We start from the raw sequence: 22,009 nt of genomic DNA on the forward strand, positions 1-22,009 counted from the left end.
GTATGCGTCAAAAGCTATATATTACTGAAAGTAATAACAAGCGGGTTGGACTAGATGATCCTCAGGATCCCTTCCAACTCTATGATTCTATTATTCTAACGTACTATATTAGAGGAAATTGCTTTGCAGAAATGTGTATGTTAGGCAAACCTGCGTACCAATATGTGTATATTAGTAGAAATTCACTGATGAATTTTCATGAGTACTTCTGATATGCAAATGCAGAGACCTGGACTTTAAAACTGAAAACATTAGAAGCTGAAATTGATATATCCATCCATCCCTACTTTCTGTGCATCCATTTTGCTCATCTTCTTTTTACTACTACTGTTTTCCCACTACATTGATTTTATGTTGGCCATGTTTAATTAAGGAACTATATTCATGTAGTCCCACCCCAAAAAATCTCTCATTCATCTCTCTTTTGTTTCAGGCTTTACAATGGTTGATACAGAAATGCCGTTTTGGCCCATGAACTTTGGAATTAGCCCAGTGGACTTCTCTGGGATGGATGAACACTCGCATTCCTTTGATATAAAGCCTTTCACTACAGTTGATTTTTCAAGCCTTTCTTCACAACATTATGAGGACCTTCCTCCTCTCACAAGAACTGACCAGATGACTGTTGACTATAAATACGACTTGAAGTTTCAAGAATGCCAAAGTATGTCAGATTTCAAATGTTTGGTTGTTTTTAGCCATTGGGAAGGGTTTATGGATCTTTCATTTTCAATAGTGTATCTGAAACATAAAGCTCTCCCCTTTTGTTTAAACTAAACATAGTATATAGTCTATTTACATTTTTATATAAATGTATATAACTAGGATGTCTTTATTCTGATCAGGCCTACAACCCTGTATGTTTACCTCAGTTGAAACCACTGTTTGAATGAGATATCCAGTTCTGGTTTAGAGGCCAACTATGATTTGTGGCAATTAAAAATTTTCCAGGTTGCATGTCACAGCAAACTATGATTACTGCAGCTGTACTTTGCTGTAACATCTAGGCTGTACAAATTGTCGGCCAAGATGTTTACGATCGGAGTGGAGAGGAGAAGATAGAGGAAGAAATGGGTGTGTGAGTCTGAGGGCGAAACCATGATTTGGTTATGACATCTGACCTGGCCAGTGGTTTGTTCAAGACATGCCACTGAGTTAATGACTGAAATGATATTTGCCCCTAACATTCCCAGCTCATAGTTCAGGCTGTTGACCTAATACCTTCTCCATAGTCCTTTGCTAGATGTGGTACATTTATTCATAGGCACATTTAATTTATTGATTGCTAATTGTAACTAGATAGATCTGTTGCCAGTTTTACCTATGTTGACAAGCATTTCAAGATTACACTTAATTCCCCTTTAAAACTCTTTCTCTTGTTCAGATGAAATCAAGATCGAGCCTCCTTCTCCACCATACTTCTCAGAAAAAGTGCAGATGTACAATAAACCTCATGAAGAGACCTCCAATTCTCTAATGGCTATTGAATGCAGGGTTTGCGGAGACAAAGCGTCTGGATTCCATTACGGAGTGCATGCATGTGAAGGCTGCAAGGTAGGCAGTCTTCAGTAAAATTTGTCCCTTTTAAAAAGTTTTCTATCATTTCAAAACATTTATTCCTTTGCCATGATCTGAGATGCGAGATCACACAGCTTCTGATGAGTGAACAGGACATGGAACTTTCACATGTTTTATCTGTTCTAAGCTGATTTCTAAGCTGATTTCAACTAGAAATGCCTTCCATTTCTAGTTGAAATGGAAGCTGAATCATAATATTCTAAGGAGACAAAATGCATCTTCAGGTAGGAGTTCAACAGAAATAGGAGAGTGTCTCTCATACAGTCAAGGGCCGCCAAATAAACAGAAATCACACTTCTCACAAGACGTCCAAAGCTGTTCAAGCTATAACTTTTTTTTTGGTCATACATAGTCTTTCAAATTACAGAAATGCATTTCTTTAAAACGGCGCTGTAAATATTTTTTAAACAATAGGTTTCTCCAAATTACTATTTAGGATATTATTTTTGCAAAGTTACAATCAATAAAATAAACAATTGTTATACCTAAAGTCAATATTTTTCTACTATCCTACATGTAACAAGTTCGTAACTTGTAGTTGTGTAAATCATAGCTACCTCCAAGCCTGCATGCTTGTGATGGTAATCAGTGCTTTAAAAAAACTGTTTAGGGGTACTCTCACTTTCCTACTCATATTGAAATACTGCCCCTCAATGAGGCCAAACTTAGATTCACAAAATGTTTAGGGGTATGTATCCCCCTGCATCCCCCCAGGAAAAAAACACTGATGGAAACATCCATTGAAACCAAGACAACCTTATTTTAAGTAAATATATTTTATAAAATACTTCGCTCTTCTGTTTGAACTTCTGAGCAATGGGTTGTTGTTTGTAATGTGAATAATTTCCCCTTACATATTGTGGCACAGGTATCTCCGGAATAAATGGATAGATGTTCATTTTTACAGATAAGGCAGGAAGCAATGGAAGACTCCTTATAACTAATATTTTCTCCCCATTCCTTCATGCCCATTGAAGGGTTTCTTTCGCAGAACAATCCGGCTAAAGTTAATCTATGATCGGTGTGATCTCAACTGTCGCATTCATAAGAAAAGCAGAAATAAATGTCAGTACTGCAGATTCCAGAAATGCCTTGCAGTTGGAATGTCACATAATGGTGAGAATATTGCTTTCGTTGTCTTCTTCTTCTTCTTCTTCTTCTTCTTCTTCTTCTTCTTCTTCTTCTTCCAGTAGTTTGGCATTATGACATATTTTGATGTATAAACAAGTTGTGTCACCTGCGGTTTCCAAACCATCTTCAAAGGCAGCCCCATGTAAAACACATTGCAGTAATCTAACCTTGAGGTTGCCAGAACATAGACAGCACAAGTTAGGTTATCCCTGTCCAGATAAGGGTATAGCTGGGCCCACAGCTGAAGCTGATGGAAGGCACTTCACACACCATTGAAGACATTTGAGCCTCAAGCAACAGTAATGAATCCTGAAGTACCCACAAGCTACGTGTACAAACTTAGGTGTATGGCTGTAAATAAAGAGAGCCCAAGGGCCAGCTCACACAGGCGAATAGTTTCTATGTGACCCCACAGATAGAGCTTTGAGTAGGGAAGAGTATGATGTGAAGTGTTGCTCCTAGGATACACTCCCACTGTGGTTACTGGAGCTCTGTTTGAAACCCAGCAATCACAAAAACTGAAGCAGGACCATTAAGTGCTACTTCACATAGCAGCCCAAGCGCAAAGTTCCTTCCAGAAAGAAGAAGAAACATGCTCACCAAGCCAAACAGCTGGTTGAGATCTGCATTTGTCAGCGATATGCTGTTATTTATGTGCTGTGCCTGTTGTACACAAGCAATATTTATCATTCTTTAAGTTCCCATCACTACTGCTGTTTTCTGTTGTTATTGCATCATGGTATCTCAGGCATACATTTAGAAATAAGCTGTATCCTTCTGTTTCCAATCTAATACATGGAATATAGAGGTTACTAAAAAAAAAAAATGGACAGCACAGGTACCACACATTTGGATAAAAGAAAATATGCTACATGAGCAGTGGACTATTTGTCATCGGTGCCTCAAATTCTATTACATATAGCTGTAAATTTGAGTGTGGAAGTCTGTGGGGAAAAATTGATTTGGGGAGTTGTAGAAAAGTGGTGGGTAGGAAAGGACTTGAGCATCTTCTCTGCCTCCACCCCCACTATTATGTGTTGAAAATCTTCCGTTCCCACAGTGAGCAACATGTGGTCTTCCAGATACTGCTGAACTACAACTCTCATCATCCCTGACCATTGGCCTAGTTAGCTAAAGTTGATGGGCGTTGGAGACTGACAACATCTGGAAAGATGGTGGTCTTCTACTCCCACCCTTAATGACCACAGTTTTAGATAGCTTAGTCTTTATTGTTGTGTGAGGTCCAAGCCAAGACTTAGTGTGCTGACGCAGGACAGTTTAAAATACATCCTCTCTGTCCTTTAAGGTTATCTTTATAAATTCATGTGAAAATACCTAACATCAGAATCCTTGAGAGAAGAAATTATAATGAAGATTCTGGAGACTTTCCTTGGCAAAGCCAGATGAAAACAGGAATAGAATGTCAAAACATAAAGACTTATGTAATTCAAAGAGAAAAAAATTGCAGGCATGACTGGGAAAATATAGTCAGTGTGGTTTTTGTTATTCTCATAATAAAATGCAGTTTGCTGACGCCAAAAGGAAATCTTAATTTGGTATGCTAATACCAACAAACAAATTGTTATGATAAATATTCTCTCAAATATGATTTTATGTTTTGTTTTTTTAAGGACAAAAACCTTCACAAATATTTTTGTAGAACTTCTTAGACTTCCACTCTTGTTAAGAAAAGCTTTTAAAAGATAAAACCAAATTACAGTGACTCCCGCTGAAACCTATGCTTCATACTAGGAATCAGAATGGAAAATGTAGCAATTCTTTAAAAGATCTGGCAGTAGTTTTATATCTCCGTCTCCTTGGTATGATCCACCAATTCTTGCAGCTGTCTTATAGCTCCCTGTCTTTCAGTGTGGACTGGAGATCTAGGCTGTTTCTTCATCATTGTGAGTGGGAACTAGGTGCTGATGTTTCCCTTGAATATAGGATAAGTTTCTGCATCATCCAGAGTATTGTCATTGTCAATGTTCTACCATCAGGTGAAGTTTAGTCTGATGCCTGCCCTCCTTCTGCTGTCTACACCCATGTATCGGACATGTAGCTGCTGAATTCACAGCTCACCACAACTGCCAACACAAGCCCATCCTGATCAGTATATTAACTGTCAGGATAGACTAGAGCTTAAGGGCGGTAGTCAGCAGTACAAAAGCATACCAGCGTGAGTAGATAAATAGGTACCACTGTGGCAGAAAGGCAAACAGAGTTTCTATGTGCTCTGGTTTCCGTCACAGTGTCCCGTTCCGCCAGAAGTGGTTTTGTCATGCTGGCCACATGACCCGGAAAAGCTGTCTATGGACAAATGCCAGGTCCTTCAGCCTGAAAGCGGAGATGAGTACTGCATCCAACAGTCGAATTCGACTGGACCTAACTGCCCAGGGGTCCTTTACCTTTAACTAGTCAGCTAACTATTAATCAGGGCAGACCCACTGACAACAGGGGCCATTTCTAACTTAGGTCAATTATTTTTAACGAGTCTACTCTTAATAAACATTAGTTGACTACAACCCATGGCGTATAATATTACTCCAGAAAAAGCTAGCTGTTAAGCAAGTCATGTGGCTGCTGTGAGGATCTGCAACCCTGTTTCAAGTTACCCCGTCTCCACTCCCCTGTAGTGGCCCACTTTGCATGGAGAGATCACTCCAATGTTCCTCCTCCTCCTCTCTAGCCAGCAAAGAAAACAAACCACAATCCCTGGTTTAGTGTTATGTCCGAGCCAGGGATTGTGGTTTGTTTCACTCCAAGCAGGCTGTGACGGAAAAGCCAAGAGCAAACCTTGGCTCAGCATGGTAGTTTATTATCAGTACAAGAAACTGTGATCTCTTGTTTGTATATAACAGGGATTATGATGTGTTTCCCTTGTTTGCTAGAGGGCAAGAACAAAGCGGGAGCCTTCTGTGCATTCATAGTAAAATTTTAAGTACTATTACTGTGACATGCAAACACTGTCGTACAACTTTCTTATCCTTGTCCCTAAACCAGAACTTTAGCTGCTGCTGTCAAAGGACAAGAAGAAACACAGTATAATAATACTGGAGTAAGTTTTATGTTACATGAAAAGGGAAAGTATAGTACTTGACAATGGATTGCCATTTTCAGCTACAGGCCTGTGCCTTTTGTAATACCAAATGCCACCCTCACTGATAAATACGCCTCCCATTTCATGCTAGCTAGTTATCCAACAGGTTAACTTTCTCCTCACAGGCTTCCCATTTATTGTATGTTTTTGCTAGGAAGAGCAAACACAGTGTAAATGGTTTGTGACTTCACTATTCGGAGTTACAAGGATACTGATAAATGCGCTACCTCAGATTTTCAGTGCAAGATCTGACCACAACATCACACTGTTAATAAAATGATAAAATCATAAAAGATCAGACTTTCCTACATTTGTATGGATTAACGCAGGCTTCCTCAACCTCGGCCCTCCAGATGTTTTTGGCCCACAACTCCCATGATCCCTAGCTAGCAGGACCAGTGGTTAGGGATGATGGGAATTGTAGTCTCAAAACTTCTGGAGGGCCGAGGTTGAGGAAGCCTGGATTAACGTATCAATTCCACTGGGTGTTCAGAAATAGCGTAGCATTGAAACTACTAGTTATTGACTAAAATAAATGATATTCATTACTATTTATAAACAACGGGAAAGTTCTAACAAATTTTCAACTCAGCTGTGCCAAAACTCTTATTCATATTCCTAACGAACCTGAATATATTGTTGAATACAACATAATTTTAACCTGACCATATTTTTCCATACGAGAACTTGCCATTTTAGGGTGATAGCCTGATTGTCTGGATTTTCCATTAGCTATCACATCCTGTCCATCATCTACAGTTGCTTTCTATGACTTGAGAAGGGAAGCCACATGACACAATGCAACTTAAGCTGACCTCCAGCACCTGAGGTTTACAGCACTTACCTAGGAAATTCTCAGATTGTTAAAGGTGTAATGTGCTTTACTGTGAGTTTATTGCAGGCAAACACAGCAGGGCAGCTTAGGAACACAGGGATTGTCAGTTGCCTGCTCTATTAAGGGCTATAAAGCCTAAGTACATGGAAATGTGTGGTAGAAATGAAGACTGTAAATAACACCGTAGCCACTTTTAGAAAGGGAAGCACACAGCTCTTCAAGATACATAGAATACATACAGCTGAAACTGCAAAACATTCCACAGTAGCACCATGTTGACAATTCCTCACTGTTTCTGGAGCACTAAGACCTCCTTGCAATGGTGGTGCTTCAGAGGGAGAAGGCAGAGGTGCTCAGGGTTTGGAGTGCTGGTGAATGACCCACAACACCACAGTGGGCACTCTGCAGCACTACATTGAGGGACAATTCAGCCAGAATATTAGAGATCTTGGTGACCACAAAAACCCTATTGGGTCCAGACATAGCCAACAGACCATGGGTTAGCCACCCCTAGTCTATAGACTAAGGGCTACATTTTGGTTTCCTATGTCTTTTAATCCAACACTTTGATCACAGACATAATGCATGTACAATTTCACCCAGCAAGAACAAAATCAACCTATTTGGATGCTGAGATTTTCCACATGCAGGCTTTGGCGCAATGTATGAGGTTTGAGGATACGCAGTAAACCATTCCTCCCAACAGCAAAGCGTCAGGCAGCTTGACAATGATTTCTCACTGGCAACTGTTGTTGGCAACTGATGAAATGTATAGGCTGTCTGTGCAGGGGGAAAAGGATACTGCATGCTGGAGTCCAAAGCAAATATCAGTAGGCCATTTATTCAAAGGTTTCTATTGGAAGAAATCGTAGGGAGGGGATATTTTCAGAAAGATGTCTAAATTTACACCATACTAAGAGAGCCTCTGCTCCCTGTGGAGCTGCTAGGCCCCATTCAGTTCTAATGGTGGTGTGAAGAATTGATCCCCAAAGTAATAATAATAATTAATTTTATTTATATCCCGCCCTCCCCAGCCAAAGCCGGGCTCAGGGCGGCTAACAACAATAAAATTGTACAACATTCTAAAATCATTCCATTCTAAAATTAATTCAAATCAAATTGATGGCAACCATTGGGCTAGAGTTCTGTGAAGATTGCCAAAGGAGGGAGTCAGGCTGTGCCCTGACCAAAGGCCTGGTGGAACAGCTCTGTCTTGCAGGCCCTGCGGAAAGATGTCAAGTCCCGCAGGGCCCTAGTCTCTTGTGGCAGAGCGTTCCACCAGATTGGAGCCACAGCCGAAAAAGCCCTGGCTCTAGTTGAGGCCAGCCTAACCTCTCTGTGGCCTGGGGTCTTCAGGATGTTTTTGTTTGAAGACCGTAAGTTCCTCTGTGGGACATGCCAGGAGAGTACCCAGTACCCAGACTGAAATGGCTGGAGATCCAGGAGGTGCTCCTTCTTGGGAACAGGGTTCACTGAAAGCCAACTATGATGGAAATAAATCAGTGTCCATCCCCGGTGACAAGCACTGAAGCAAGCCGCTGATCAAAGTTTTCCTTGTGTTTGGGGCCATCGGAGGCTCTTTCCAGGTGTGAGGAAAATGCTGCTTCTGACCCAGCAACATGATGTAACCAAGGGTGTGTTGAGTGCTCACATACTAAAAATAAATATATAAATAAAAATGGCCCTTGGAAACTGTGCAAAGTTGCTGTGCAGTGTATAGGGAGATAATGTTGGACACCTCATTTATCAAATGTCTAATCTAGCATACTCCCACAGCCTGACCACAATTCATCCTCCCACTTTTCCCTCCTTTATTTCAAGAGACTTATTTTCAGAGACGCTTAAGATTCAGAGAGGCTTGTTTATTGGTACTGATGTATTGATGTTTGACGGCTCTGATGAAGGCCAGCCTAATCATGAGGCGCTGGCAACACCAGTCACCTGGACACCCAACTGCCAAATACACATGCCCTTGAAATGAATTGGAGCCTTTCTCTTCAGGCTCCTAGTCGAATGAACAAAATACCTCTAAATTTTCCTAATTAACCACACAACTTGTTGCAGGCTTGTGATCTCAGGTTGCCAAGCCCAGATGCTCTCAGGAACTGGTCTATGAAGCTCTATCACGGCCTGCACATTTTATGGGTTTATCAATATGTTTCCATTCTTTTTAATACACTTTCCCCATTTTTTATTTAAGAATCCATCTTGAAAAGCTGTAGAAGGAGACTTTGCCTATACAAATAGCATTTGCAAAGAGTTTTACAATTGCATGTTAGCTGCGCTTCATTCCTGTTGTAACATTTTCCTTTCCCTGCTCTCCTTTCTTCAGCTATCCGGTTTGGGCGAATGCCACAGGCTGAGAAGGAGAAGCTCTTGGCAGAGATTTCGAGTGATATCGACCAGCTAAATCCCGAGTCTGCTGACCTGCGGGCCCTTGCCAAGCTCCTGTATGATTCATACATAAAGTCCTTCCCGCTAACCAAAGCCAAGGCGAGGGCGATCTTGACAGGAAAGGCAACAGACAAATCGGTTAGTTCTCTCTGCTTCCTATTCTCTTTTTCGGGCAAATGATTTACCATACTAACGGATCAGTATTTTATGTTAGTTTGTTTTTAAAGCCTCCTGCATTTGGCAATTACATCTTTCAAGCTAGGAAACACAGGAAATGTTTTTAGATAGGATAAGTAAACATTATTTGAATAACCTAATAAAATATTTGAATGCAGTACAAGAATGCGAAGGTCAGCATAACCTTTTTGGACTTGCTGAGCCCCACTTCTTCCTGTTCCGTCACCCTGTTTTCCATAGGTTATCTCCCACATTAATCCAGCAGGGCTATCCAGTAGAGAAGATGCTGTAATACTTATTTCAAACATCCTGAGCATCGTATGCTGCCTATGCAGACCAGGTCCCTAAAGATCCATTCCTAGGCAGATGTCGCTTCTGGCCTTCCTTCCTTGTGATTCATACTGGTACTGCCGCCAGACTTTTGCAAAGTGTAACACTTTACACTAAAATCCAACATTTATTCTTTCTTCAAATTGTGCACCTTGAGTCAGCTCATGTCTTTTTCCTCACAAGAGAGGTTTTATTTTACTGAGGAAAATCTGTAAAAGGACTGCTCCATTTGCGATCTGAGGTGCTGTGTTTGTTCCAGTGGGGTACTCAAGGCTCCGGCCTGCAACAGGCTTCACTCTTGTCTCAACGTAAAAGAAGAGCACAGGCATTTCTACCTCTGGAGCTTCACCCATCATTAAAATTATCCTCTCATGGAGCTCTTGTTATTTCTCACTGCAAGTGCTTTGTAAAACTGCAGGTGCCAAGCACTGTCTTAAAACTAAATGCATCTTCCCCCTTCTCTCTCTCTCACACACACCTTTTCTAAGATAATACTCACTGCTCTGCATAGGTGCATTGTCTAAAACAGGCATAGGCAAACTTGGCCCTCCAGATGTTTTGGGACTACAACTCCCATCATCCCTGACCACTGGTCCTGTTAGCTAGGGATGATGGGAGTTGTAGTACCAAAACATCTGGAGGGCTGAGTTTGCCTATGCCTGGTCTAAAATCAAATGAAGTATATTGCTTAAGGAACATTCACCCCAACTGAGCTTTGGATTTATGCAAGTATAACCAATACAATCAATGACGCAATTAAAACTCGTGATTAATTGATTTAAGATGTACTTAATTGGCTTGCAGCTCAGTATAGGAAAGCCCTTGCTGGCAAGAAAACTCTTCTTGAGCAATATCAAAGTACTTTTACCACAAAGAACTGCAGTATCAAGACAAATGGCTTGGGTTTCATCAGGTTTCAAAAACTATTTTGTTGGGGCAGTCCTAGTTGTATCTTTAGGAATTAGGATTGAGGCTTGGGTTTGTGAAAATATAAATCGGGAGGCTTAGTTTGGTCAGAATTGAGTACAGTCGTACCTTGGTTTTTGAACAGAATGTGTTCCAGATGTCCGGTTGACCTCCGAAATGTTTGGAAACCAAGGCATGGCTTCCGATTGGCTGCAGGAGTGTCCTGCAGCCAATCAGAAGCTGCACCGGACGTTCGGCTTCCAAGGCAAAGTTCTCAAACCGGAACACCTACTTCCAGGTATGCGACGTTCGAGTTCTGATTTGTTTGTGAACTAAGCTGTTCAAAAACCAAGGTATGACTGTATATACTTCCAGAGTAAACACTAAATACGTTACCACCATAGCTGCTAGAAGGCTGTGGAAATCTGTGTCCTGGGCTTTTTAGACCCACATACTATCTGAAACGAAAAAGATGCATTGGTTGCCGGGTGTTTATATTTTTCAGCTTTCCTACCCCACTATACAGAGTGTGAGTTAAACTACAGACCCCTTTATTTAAGAACAAACCACCTGCAGAGGGAAAAACCATTAGAGAAAGAATGAATTTTAGCAGGCCAATCCAAGCCTGCAGCCAACAGGTTGACAACCTGCCAACAGAAAATAGTTGGCCTACTCCCTTGCCCTGGCCACACCCAAAATGCGAGTAAGGAGGCCTTCCAGCATTGCCACCACCCGGGACCCTGTAACTCCAGGTAGATGATACAGATTCACCTTGAAAGCAATCCCAATTTTGTCCCTGCATCCCATAGTCTGAAGCAGCAAAGCTCTGTGCCCACCAATGACCGTAAAAGCTGCTGAATGGGGACACTGCGCTGAACTTGACTGTTTCCCTTTTGAACATTCCTGCCACAAAAAGGTGAGGAAACTCGTTTTCATCACCCTTTTACTCATTATCAAAAACAAGCAATACAGATTTTTTTTGTAGTGCCTTGTGATACCTCCCTGTTCTGCATGGGTGTTGCTGTTTGGCTATACAAGCAGTGGTACTAACAAACTGACCACCAGAAATATGATTCTAGAGCCAATGTAAAGTATTAAATGATTCTAAATGGGCAATGGGAAGGATTAAAGAAATCAGAATCAAAGCACATAACGAAACATTTTTGTATATAACATCTATTGCTGTGTGTGACTTTACTGTATTATAAAACATGGCAGCATTACAATCCACATTATGACACCATAAAACTATTTTAGGCTTATATAGAATATTGTGGATTTCATTGCCCTCTTCCTTTGTTTTACAGAGTCAGTTATGTTAATTTATGCACAGAATTGGCCCTAAACATGTTTGATCATGCCATTACATTTTATTGTGCTGTTGTCTATTGGACAACAGCAGACACTGCAGACTCCATTGCAACTTTGGAGTACTCAGATGTAAGGGATTGTAAATCAGCATGAGTGGTAGGTTCTTCTTATCTAGATTGCATCTGAATTGCATCTGATTCTTTAGATAGGGTTGGCACAATCCATGTACCATGGAATAGGGACGGGGAAGAAATTCTGTTTGGTTCACATTTTAATATACCCACAATTTACATACATTTAATTTGCGCACTTTCAGCTTTACATGCTTGGTAAAACAACAACAACCACCGCCCCAGGCATTCAGGAAAAATCCCACCCAAAATTTTGGGTTTAGGCTTGATCCCTGGAACATAACCCCTTTGTAAGTTGAGGGCTTAGAGTACCTAATTCACACTTCCAGAAGGCATGTTGTACACAAATGATTTGTACAAAAAAGTGGACACTGGTGGAAATTGTACATCAAAATGTATGCATTAGTGAAAATAACATAAGAAAGTGAAATTCATTCCAAAAGCATATATATTGGGCAAAATTATGTATATTGTGCAAAATGCACACAAAAATGCTAAAGATTTTTTTGTTGGGACTAATAATAATAATAATAATAATAATAATAATAATAAAAAACAACTGATATATATATATGTAGCACACCAAATTTAAGACTGGGAAAATGACAAACTGAGAGAACCCCAAACTCGGCTTATTTGTACCTCCGAATCAATGGGAAAATTAGCATGAGATTAAATCTTCCTGGTTGAAATCGTTGGGATTTATTGGTGCCTAACAGTGTCTGCATTCTGCCCCTTGCATAGCAATTCAATCTATGCCCCATATAATCTGATTGTGGCAGACACCAGACCAGGAGCACCAGCTCCTGGGGACAAAGCCCTTTTGGGGCTCGTTTCTGCACCCGCCCAACATCAATACTGGCTACTCCCATGGGTACTTGGCGTTACCTCAAAGGAGCATCACAGTTAGTGGTGCATACCTCGAATATTAGTTGATACTCTCCTTTATTCCCCATCTTAAAGATTATTTATTTTCAGCTCAGAAACCCTTTCCACACTGTTCCTAAGGAAATAGTTTGACAACTGGAGCCCAAGTACAGTAGTCAGTTTTGAAGAACTGTTGTTACATCCCTAATAGCCCTACTTATTTTTGCAACATTTGCAAAAGCTTTCAGGGTTCAGTTTGCCCAAGTGATCTTGTGTTTGGTGAGCTAAGGTGAGCTAGTTAATTTGGACCATGTAAGTGACTTTGTGGTGTTTGAACATCATGCTAATGCACTGCTCATGCAATTTATATGGGGTGTGCTCATGTGATCTTGTTTGTCTCTGAACATTGAAGAACCTGCCACCAGGGTAGAATTTACCAGCATAAAACTATAAATGAAAAGACAACCCCCTGTAAAATGGTCTTTCTCAAGCACACTTTAAAAGCACTATAGTAAGAATAAATGCGCTCATTCAGTAAATAATGAGTAAAACTTTTATTATTATTTGTACTGTAATGGACTTTGTGTTCTGAAAACGTCAAAATGTTTACTATGGACACAATTTAAAGTTATGTTCCTCGTTTTAATTGTGCCCACATCTGCGTCACATGTCAATGATTGGTAATGCTCTAGTAGTTTGTGCAGTCTAAAATTACTAAGTAACCAGCCTTTCTCTGGAATGTACTGCTCTCACTGGCTATGGCAAAATAAACTTGCAAGTTACCGAGTCCATTTCAGCCTCTCCAATTTGCACCAGTTTGCATCTTCCTGCTACACCAGCACACCAGCACTGCATGTTTCCTTACTGAATTGAAACATTCATTTAACATTTTCTTGGCTGTTGTGAAATATCTTTCTTCCATGCTGCTTAGAACAGAGCATCTTATTTAATAGGTTGCTAACATTTATAGCTATATCTTCATCCAAATAACAGAGCAGTGAATAGGAACAGATGTCATTAATGATACGTTGCTCGAGTTTGCTGGAATAGCAACTCAACTTGCTGTCTATAAATGAGAATAATTGTGAATAAGAAAGCCTTGGTTTTTAAATAGTTACTTGGCAGTCCAGTTTAATTAATGTGCTGTGGGTATTGCAGCTGTGCCTTCTCTTTACCATTTGTAACTGTAAGCCCAGTATATTATAATGGAACAAATGAGTTCTACATATCCATGTTCTTTATTTGATTATCACAAACATAATGTAAAATATCCATCTTTGATCAGATACCACAGAGTGTACCTGTTTTAACCTCAGGCACAATAATTTTTCAGCAGTGGTTGAAAAACCACAATTATTCTTAAAGAATATATTCAGAATACTGTAATTACATTGTACTGCAGTGTTCAGTAAGTCTATGGAAACCCAGATTAAATGTTTCCCATGCCTAATGTTTCAAACATATCAATACTTCAGAATACTAAATTCCTCTGTGCATTTAGGATCAGTGGTTTAGGGTGTAACCCTATACGGAAGATCCACAAGCTACAGGGGCTGTATGAATTTGTGAAAGACCCTCAACATCAGCAGAATATTCATTATACTGCTGGCATGATGGATAAGAATAAGTCTTGAAGTGCTTTAGAGAGCTGAAGGGGATATTTAGAAAATCAATGAGATGTCTCTACTTGCAGAATCTTCATACTTCCCAAGGTATAGGGAAAATTTATTTACAGGGAACTGAATTTTAAAAATGTCCCTTAACCAAGGAAATGAGGTATAGTATTTCTCAGATCCAAAAATGAAATATATAAATATCAGTGTAACTGTCCTACAAAAAGTCCCTGGCCATTGGGACTGTTGAGCGTTGTCATCCAACCACATCTGAGGAGCAATATCTTGGCTATACATGATGGACATTTTAAGTACATTTAGGACAGTTATGTACTGCATAACTGATCACATTTATCCTCAGTTATCTAAAATGAAATTATTTCTGTAACCTTGCAATTGTTGCATTTGGGTTGAAATGAACTATTTTGAGGTAGCTGTCATACATTTTCAACTGAGATAATTGGGTCCAGTCTCATCCGTAGTAGTTTCCTAGCTGTTGTTGCTAGACTATGACACCACTGTGAATTTGCAGTTTCTATGCTTTGTAATGTGTGTTTCTAGGGAAAGCACTTGTACTGCAATTTAAATCCTGGCTTTAAAGAGTGTTAGTTTCTTAATGATCATTCTGGATTCTTGCAAAAAGATTATTTTTTCAGGCTAAAGTAAAAAAAATAAAAATCAACGACAATAATGTGTTTCGAAAATGATTAAAAAAACCATTGTTCTTAGTCTGTTTACTTCTTTTTTCAAATTGAAGTTTACCTTAAAGGAAACTATGACTTTGTTTAGGGGAACAAAAATCAATTTGTTTGCATGGAGCAATTTGTAAAGCAGCCTACCTCCAAAAACCTAGTTTCATTGCAAGCATGGGAAAATGTCATGGCCTGATTTGCTCACTTGCAGATGGTTTAAGCATCCTAGCCCTCTTTGCTTTCATTGCTCTCTGAGGCTTTTGACTCCTAAAATTACTCCCCTAAGTATGCCAGTGGAATACATACGCATTCCCTGTCAACTTCTTTCTGTTCTTGAACCATGATTCATCCTTCCTAATTTCCGTGTGTCTAGTTTCAGTAGCACAGTGTGCTTTATGTAGGAAGGAGGCCTGACAGTCAGCTGTGTTTTCCTTTTTCAGCCATTTGTCATTTATGACATGAATTCCTTAAAGATGGGAGAAGACCAGATCAAGTGCAAACATCTGACCCCCATGCAAGAGCAGAATAAAGAGGTTGCCATCCGTATCTTCCAGCGCTGCCAGTTCCGTTCCGTCGAGGCTGTTCAAGAGATCACAGAATTTGCCAAAAACATTCCAGGTTTTGTAAATCTAGACCTGAACGACCAAGTAACTCTCCTGAAATATGGGGTTCATGAGATCATCTACACACTCCTTGCCTCCATGATGAATAAAGATGGTGTTCTCATTTCCAATGGTCAAGGGTTCATGACTCGGGAGTTCCTGAAGAGCCTCCGGAAACCCTTTTGTGACTTTATGGAGCCCAAGTTTGAATTCGCTGTCAAATTCAACGCACTGGAATTAGACGACAGCGACCTGGCAATATTTATAGCTGTCATCATTCTTAGTGGAGGTAAGTGTGACACAACCATAGTTATCCTTGGGCTGGAGTGAACCTTGAGCCACCATGCATATCTCAGCACACTAGCTGTATAGTTTGCCCTGCAAAGGGCCTGATGCCTTACCTGTTTCTGCAGGAAAGGAAATGGTGGCTGGGTTTACTGAGTCCTGGTAAGCTGCCTTGAGATCCTCATGGTTAACTCTGAAACTATTTGATAAGTAGGTTCTTGCCTTTGAAGGTCCAGTTCACACTATGGTCACTTCCACACCATACGTTGAAAGCACATGGCTGCCCCCAAAGTGTCCTGGGGACTTGAGTCTGTTAAGGAGGCTGGGAGCAGTAGTTCTCTGAGGGTTCAACTACAGTTCTCAGGATTCTTTGTGGGTAGCTGTGTACTTCAAATGTGCTTTGAATGTATGCGGTTAAATTGACCTGCATATTCCTTTGATTTGAAACAGAAGCCACTGGAAGCAAAACAGCCCTCTAAACCCTATGGCACACATGATGCAACTGCTGGCATGATATGTGTTGATGTGGGTAATGGGAAGGAGTGATCCACCAGGTACTGCAGTCTCACTTGGAGCAATCTTCCATCACCACTCCTGCTTTGATCACTGTGCTTAATATGAAAGGGTGGGGAAATAAATGAAGGCCAATAAAGCATCTGCCTTTATGAAAGATGAAATTGCCCTTCCTGAGAGGTTAAAAGTATCTTCCAAGATTTCTAGGGATTTCTGTCAGCAGCTGCTCTGGTCTGTATGCAGCTACTGCCCCATGTGGTGAGCTCCTGAACTGCATGTTGCCCATATGCCTAAGCATCTTGGTATCCTCAGGCCTTGTACTGACTGCCTAGCCAAGCTGGCCGTTGGACAGGAAGTAGTATAAGAGGTCTATCTGTCCAAGTTAACCCTTGCTTGAACAACAAGTATTCCTGAGCTCTGTCGTGTTTCTGTGTCCTTTGGCTGCCCTTCAGCCCTGACACCAAGCTGGTTCCTCAATCTTGCCTCCTGGTTCGTTCTAACTACTGTACTAGTTTCATTCCATGGCACCTGGTTTACCTCAGATTGTTGCGCATGGCCCTCACCTTGACGGCCTCATCACAAAATATAGCATAGGAAGCTACCGTACACACCAGGCAAAACTATATGCTCATTTGTTGCCTACTCTGGCAATAATTCTCCAGGGCCTCTGGCAGAAGCCATTTCATATCACCTGTTACTCATCCTTTAAACTGCTGATACCAGAGATTGAACCTGGGATTTTCGACAACTGAATGGCAGTCCCTTGCCACAAGGAGCACCAGCGTCCCCAGAGTGAGGGCACTCGTCCCACACCCTCCAAGTGCCGCTGTTGTCCCCCTGAGTTGCATTAGCATTGCTAAGCACAGCCCATCCAGCAAATCCTATCTGCATTCTTCTGTCTCCTTTCCTGCTTCCCAGCTGCATTCGCTATTTTCATGGTTTGACATGGCCAGGTTTTAAAGGGCTTAATCACTCGTTGGCACTTCTCTCATGTTCACTTGAAACTCCAGTCCTGTGACGTGTTTTCATTAGACTAACTAAAATCACATTTATCAAGTACATATGCCGTCAGAATATCTTTACTTGAGAAAGGTTTTGGAATAAATTGGTCCCCAAGCACTCTGAATTAACTGACTAAAGGCAAGTGGGATCCCTGCTATATTTCTTGGATAGCTACAATGAAATTTTGAAGCCCAAAAGGGCCTTTTATAATATGAGCCAATGGTCTTGGGAGTGTTTTCCCCATATTAATGAAAAGTCTACAAATGAGAAACATACTGCTAACTCCCTTATTTGCTTTAATAGAATTCAGTATTTGACTGCAAACTGGGATTTGTACAACTTCAGAAATGTTTTGTTTTCTATTAGATAAAGTTATTTTAAATGTTGCCTCCTAGCAGTATAATATAACGCTAAAGTCTTTTGATTAATGTGAGCCTCATTCCCCAACTACAAGTAATATTAATTTGACAAATATAGTTAATTATAAATATTAGTACTGAATTACAAAACGGTTAATACTTCAGTCATCGGTGCCTCTGAAGCTGATCTAGTAGCTACAAATATAAAGTATGTCCAGTTGTACAAATTTCTGATTTGTATATCCCAAGACATATCCTTCCTTTGCCTACAAAAGTTTATTTAACTGTCAAAGGTATTTAGCACTTATTAACAGTCTGCACCTTCCTCAAAATACCAAATATTTTATGTGGTATCTCATTTGGCAATTTTTATTTTCAGTGAGTTAGATCTACTTGAGTCAGAGTAGACCCACTGAAGTCAATAGACTACCAGTTTAATTAATATTGTTTATCATCTATTCTCTCCTGCCCACCTAGCAGTTCGAAAGCACCCCCAGGTGCAAGTAGATAAATAGGGACCGCTTTATAGCGGGAAGGTAAACGGCGTTTCCGTGTGCTGCGCTGGTGCTGGCTCGCCAGAGCAGCTTCGTCACGCTGGCCACGTGACCCGGAAGTGTTTCCAGACAGCGCTGGCCCTCGGCCTCTTAAGTGAGATGGGCGCACAACCCTAGAGTCGGACACGATTGGCCCGTACGGGCAGGGGTACCTTTACCTTTTATCATCTATTCTAATGATATCAAGGGTACATTGGGTGGAATTCCACATAGTGCCCTGCATGTGTGCCTTGTTCCATGCACACAACTTAGTTGAATTCTGCCCATTGGCAGCAGATAACGAAATCCTTAGGCTTATACTCACCCACTTAAACATCAACAAGCTTACTGGAAAAAATAAATAAGGTCTTTAACAGAATGAAAAGGTGAGGGAAGAGGCTGAAGGCAACACTTTCTGCTAGAGTATAAAACATTTTGAAATCCCCTCTTTTTGAAATGAGATTATGTGGAATCCCATCTATTTCATTTGAAGCTTCTAAGGTTTTGTGGATGGGGATAGCGGCATTCAGAGTGCGGGAGAATGAGGTTACATCTTTCCTTCCACCCAAGCCACCCAATGTGCGTGCCCCACCTCTAAGGTCACCAGAAAGCTTGTCACTTCCCAAATGCCATGAATCATTATGGCTGACTATGTAATTTTTTTAAATCTGCAGTATTTCTGTCCCAAGTTTCAAAAAGTTCACCAAGTGGTTCGCAGAGTGGGGCTAACACCAATTAATAAAAACTTTTTGAAAACCAAATAATAACATCGGGAAAGCAAGCATCATCACATTCCTAAGGTCACAATTAAAAATGTGTGTGTTTACCTACCTTTGGTAAGAAAACGTAAGAAGAAGATAGATGAAACTTCCAAGGAAATGCATTCCACTATTCCAATGCCTCCACAAAAAAGGTTGTATTCCTGGAGGGTGACAATTTTGCCTTCTATGAAGAAGGAATTGATAGCAAATTCTCAGTGACTGCCCTTAAGATTCCTATGAGTCCATATGGGGCAAGGATTCTCCCTGCATTTAGTATTGCAGTTATGAAAAATAGCACCTTGATTTATCTTGTAAGCAAAGTTGTAAACAGTGTAGGTATAATATGCCAGTTTCAAAGCTTTATTTTTGCCAGTCCACACCCAGTAACAGAAATCTTCTCTACAGTACTAACTGTATTCCAGACTGTCTTTCAGATATAATGCACATTACAGTACTCTAGTCTGGACATCACTAGGACATGAATAGCAGTGGCGGTTTCTTGTGAAGTAGTACACGTTCAAGTTTGCAAGTGAAAATTGCAGTAATCACTTGAATAATGTAACACATTAACAAACCACTTTAAAATCCGAGAGAACAAATGGCTTAAAGACTGCAGTTTTAAAACAGAGGTTTTATGCAGAATCTATGTGTGTGTTGTACACATAAATGTGTAAAGTATTTATATGCTTAACCTATTTTAAACTGTAGTTTCTTAATCCCTATTTTGTCATTCTGCCAGTACATGAAATGGTTAAAGATTGCTCACAAGCTGGAAGGGAGGAGATGAGAACCTAACCACCAGCTACCACCATCCCTTCCTACCTTTTCAGAATTTGTTCTTTTGATCTCATAGAAAAATGAAACACATTTAATCATATGTACATCTGAGGATAATTTCTTTAAGCCCGAAACCTGATTTGTGCTGTACTCATTATGGTTAAGCACGCAACTGCTGAGTCATGCCTGATTCATACCAGCACTATGATAAGGGTTCTCAGCCAAATACCTATTGACTTTCAGTAGCAATTTCTCTTGGAGATAAGAAATGCACAGTAATTTTGCATGTGTACATGGAACATAAAATCATTCTTATGAACATTTCAGAAGTCAATGATTAACAGAAAGTACAATTAACTCTGAGAAAATGCTGAGGAACAAAAGATGCTTCCACATTTAGAAAAGACATTCTTCTAACCATTTTCGTCCTTTTCAGCCCCACCATTTTGAGCTGTATAGTTAAAACTTGTAGATAATTTGTAGTGGTTCAGATGTCACTTTAATTTTGAGAGCGTTAGCACTGTCAGTAGTTTTAGCCCTCAGTCTTCATGCTTTGTTACCACTGTTCAATTTGCCCTGAAATATTTTGATAACTGTATTGATAAATATATAGGAAGACCCCCGATTGGAGCCCTGGAGAGCCACAACCACCACCAGTCAGTGACAACAATGGTCTGGCTTAGTAGAAGGCAGCTTCCTATTTTCCTTTCATAATACTCCAACGTCGCTATTCAAATTCCAACTATGTTTCATTAGGGAGGATGGGATCTAAATGGCACTACCCTGCTGACAGACGGCATCCATCATCAGAACAGAAAAGGGGCCAATTTTTGGCAACGTCTCCTCCTTGAAGGTTCCCATAACTCTTTGAATCAATGGGGGCAGGCATTGCTCAGGGTTCTGCAGTGGGAAGGAGAAATTGCCCCCATCCCCGTTCTGCTGACAGATGCCTCCTTTCAGCAGATTGACACTAGCTGGATTCCACCCAATAGGTTGAAAATCATCACGATTCCCTTCATTCAGTCTTATTTTAGAAAGAACTTGCCTCATTAAAATACTAATTCTTAAGTGAGGCAAACAAATGAGAATTTTCTAGCTTTTCAAAAACACTGGAAATAGGCTATAGACTTCATGCTTGTTTGAGTTTTATATTGCTGCACATCCGGAATCCAGATGTTTCAGGGTAATACTGTAGATTGGCAACCAGATGTTTAAAGCTACACTATCCCTGAAAAGCCAAAATAGTAACATCTGTAAATATTAAGAACTGCCACATCATTTAACTATGAAGAAATGCATACTTTGTGACCTTTCATACATAAAGATATATCTAGAAAGGATTGAATAAATTATTATTGATAGTCAATTTTGGAAATGTTGAGTTCTTTTTTATGTGTGCAATATTCCTTTTCAGTGGCTTTCTGCTTACACTTTTTCATTCTCTCAGTGTATGTGTGTGTACACACACACAAACATATATGATATTGCTTACCTCCTCAGGTAAAAAACACAAATTGATAGCTAATCCAGGGTGTATGGTTTATAGTTCTAAATTGCTGATAGTGAAATAATGATTTACGGGGCAAAAATCCTTAAAATAATTTTTGTTACAGATTTTCCTATTTTTTGGACAGTCACTATTGATTATATATATAAAACTTAATAAGATAGAAGCCAGCTGCCATATCCACTGCCAATTCACCCTTTTGTTACCTCAGTCATTTTGGATTAGACTGCAAATCCTCTTTTAAATAAAAAGAAATAACTATGATCTATTTCCTTCCTTCCTTCCTTCCTTCCTTCCTTCCTTCCTTCCTTCCTTCCTTCCTTCCTTCCTGGTTCTGTTTTATTTCCTCCATCTATGGTGCATGGTATAGCTTTGGTAAAAATCATATTTGTTGTCATTTTAGCGAGAAAAAATGCATAACTTTGGGGGGAAAACCTGAATGTGGTAAAATTGCTTGATCCACATTACTTATAGCAACAAATTTCAAGTAAGCAGCAATGATACAGATGAATTCATCTAGCCCTTTATTTCCCCATTTCTCTGGATTTTTATAAGTAAATGCTACAGAAATGGCCTCTTTCTTCACAACCAGGTTTACATAGCCAGAG

General features: G+C 40.2%; 1 protein-coding gene across 3 annotated transcripts in view; it reads left to right on the forward strand.

Annotated features, from left to right (window-relative positions):
* PPARG (peroxisome proliferator activated receptor gamma) overlaps positions 1 to 22,009 on the forward strand; it is a 61,888-nt gene that overhangs the window by 37,474 nt on the left and 2,405 nt on the right. For all 3 annotated transcript variants that reach the window (XM_028718910.2, XM_028718911.2, XM_028718912.2), the window contains 5 exons: positions 434 to 664; positions 1,385 to 1,554; positions 2,556 to 2,694; positions 8,974 to 9,173; positions 15,503 to 15,953. In XM_028718910.2, coding sequence (XP_028574743.1) covers positions 442 to 664; positions 1,385 to 1,554; positions 2,556 to 2,694; positions 8,974 to 9,173; positions 15,503 to 15,953 — 1,183 coding nt within the window. In that variant the 5' untranslated portion in view covers positions 434 to 441. The remainder of the gene's footprint in view (positions 1 to 433; positions 665 to 1,384; positions 1,555 to 2,555; positions 2,695 to 8,973; positions 9,174 to 15,502; positions 15,954 to 22,009) is intronic.

The sequence above is a fragment of the Podarcis muralis genome, chromosome 2 (genome assembly GCF_964188315.1).
Source record: "Podarcis muralis chromosome 2, rPodMur119.hap1.1, whole genome shotgun sequence".
In the NCBI taxonomy this organism is placed as follows: Eukaryota; Metazoa; Chordata; class Lepidosauria; order Squamata; family Lacertidae; genus Podarcis; species Podarcis muralis.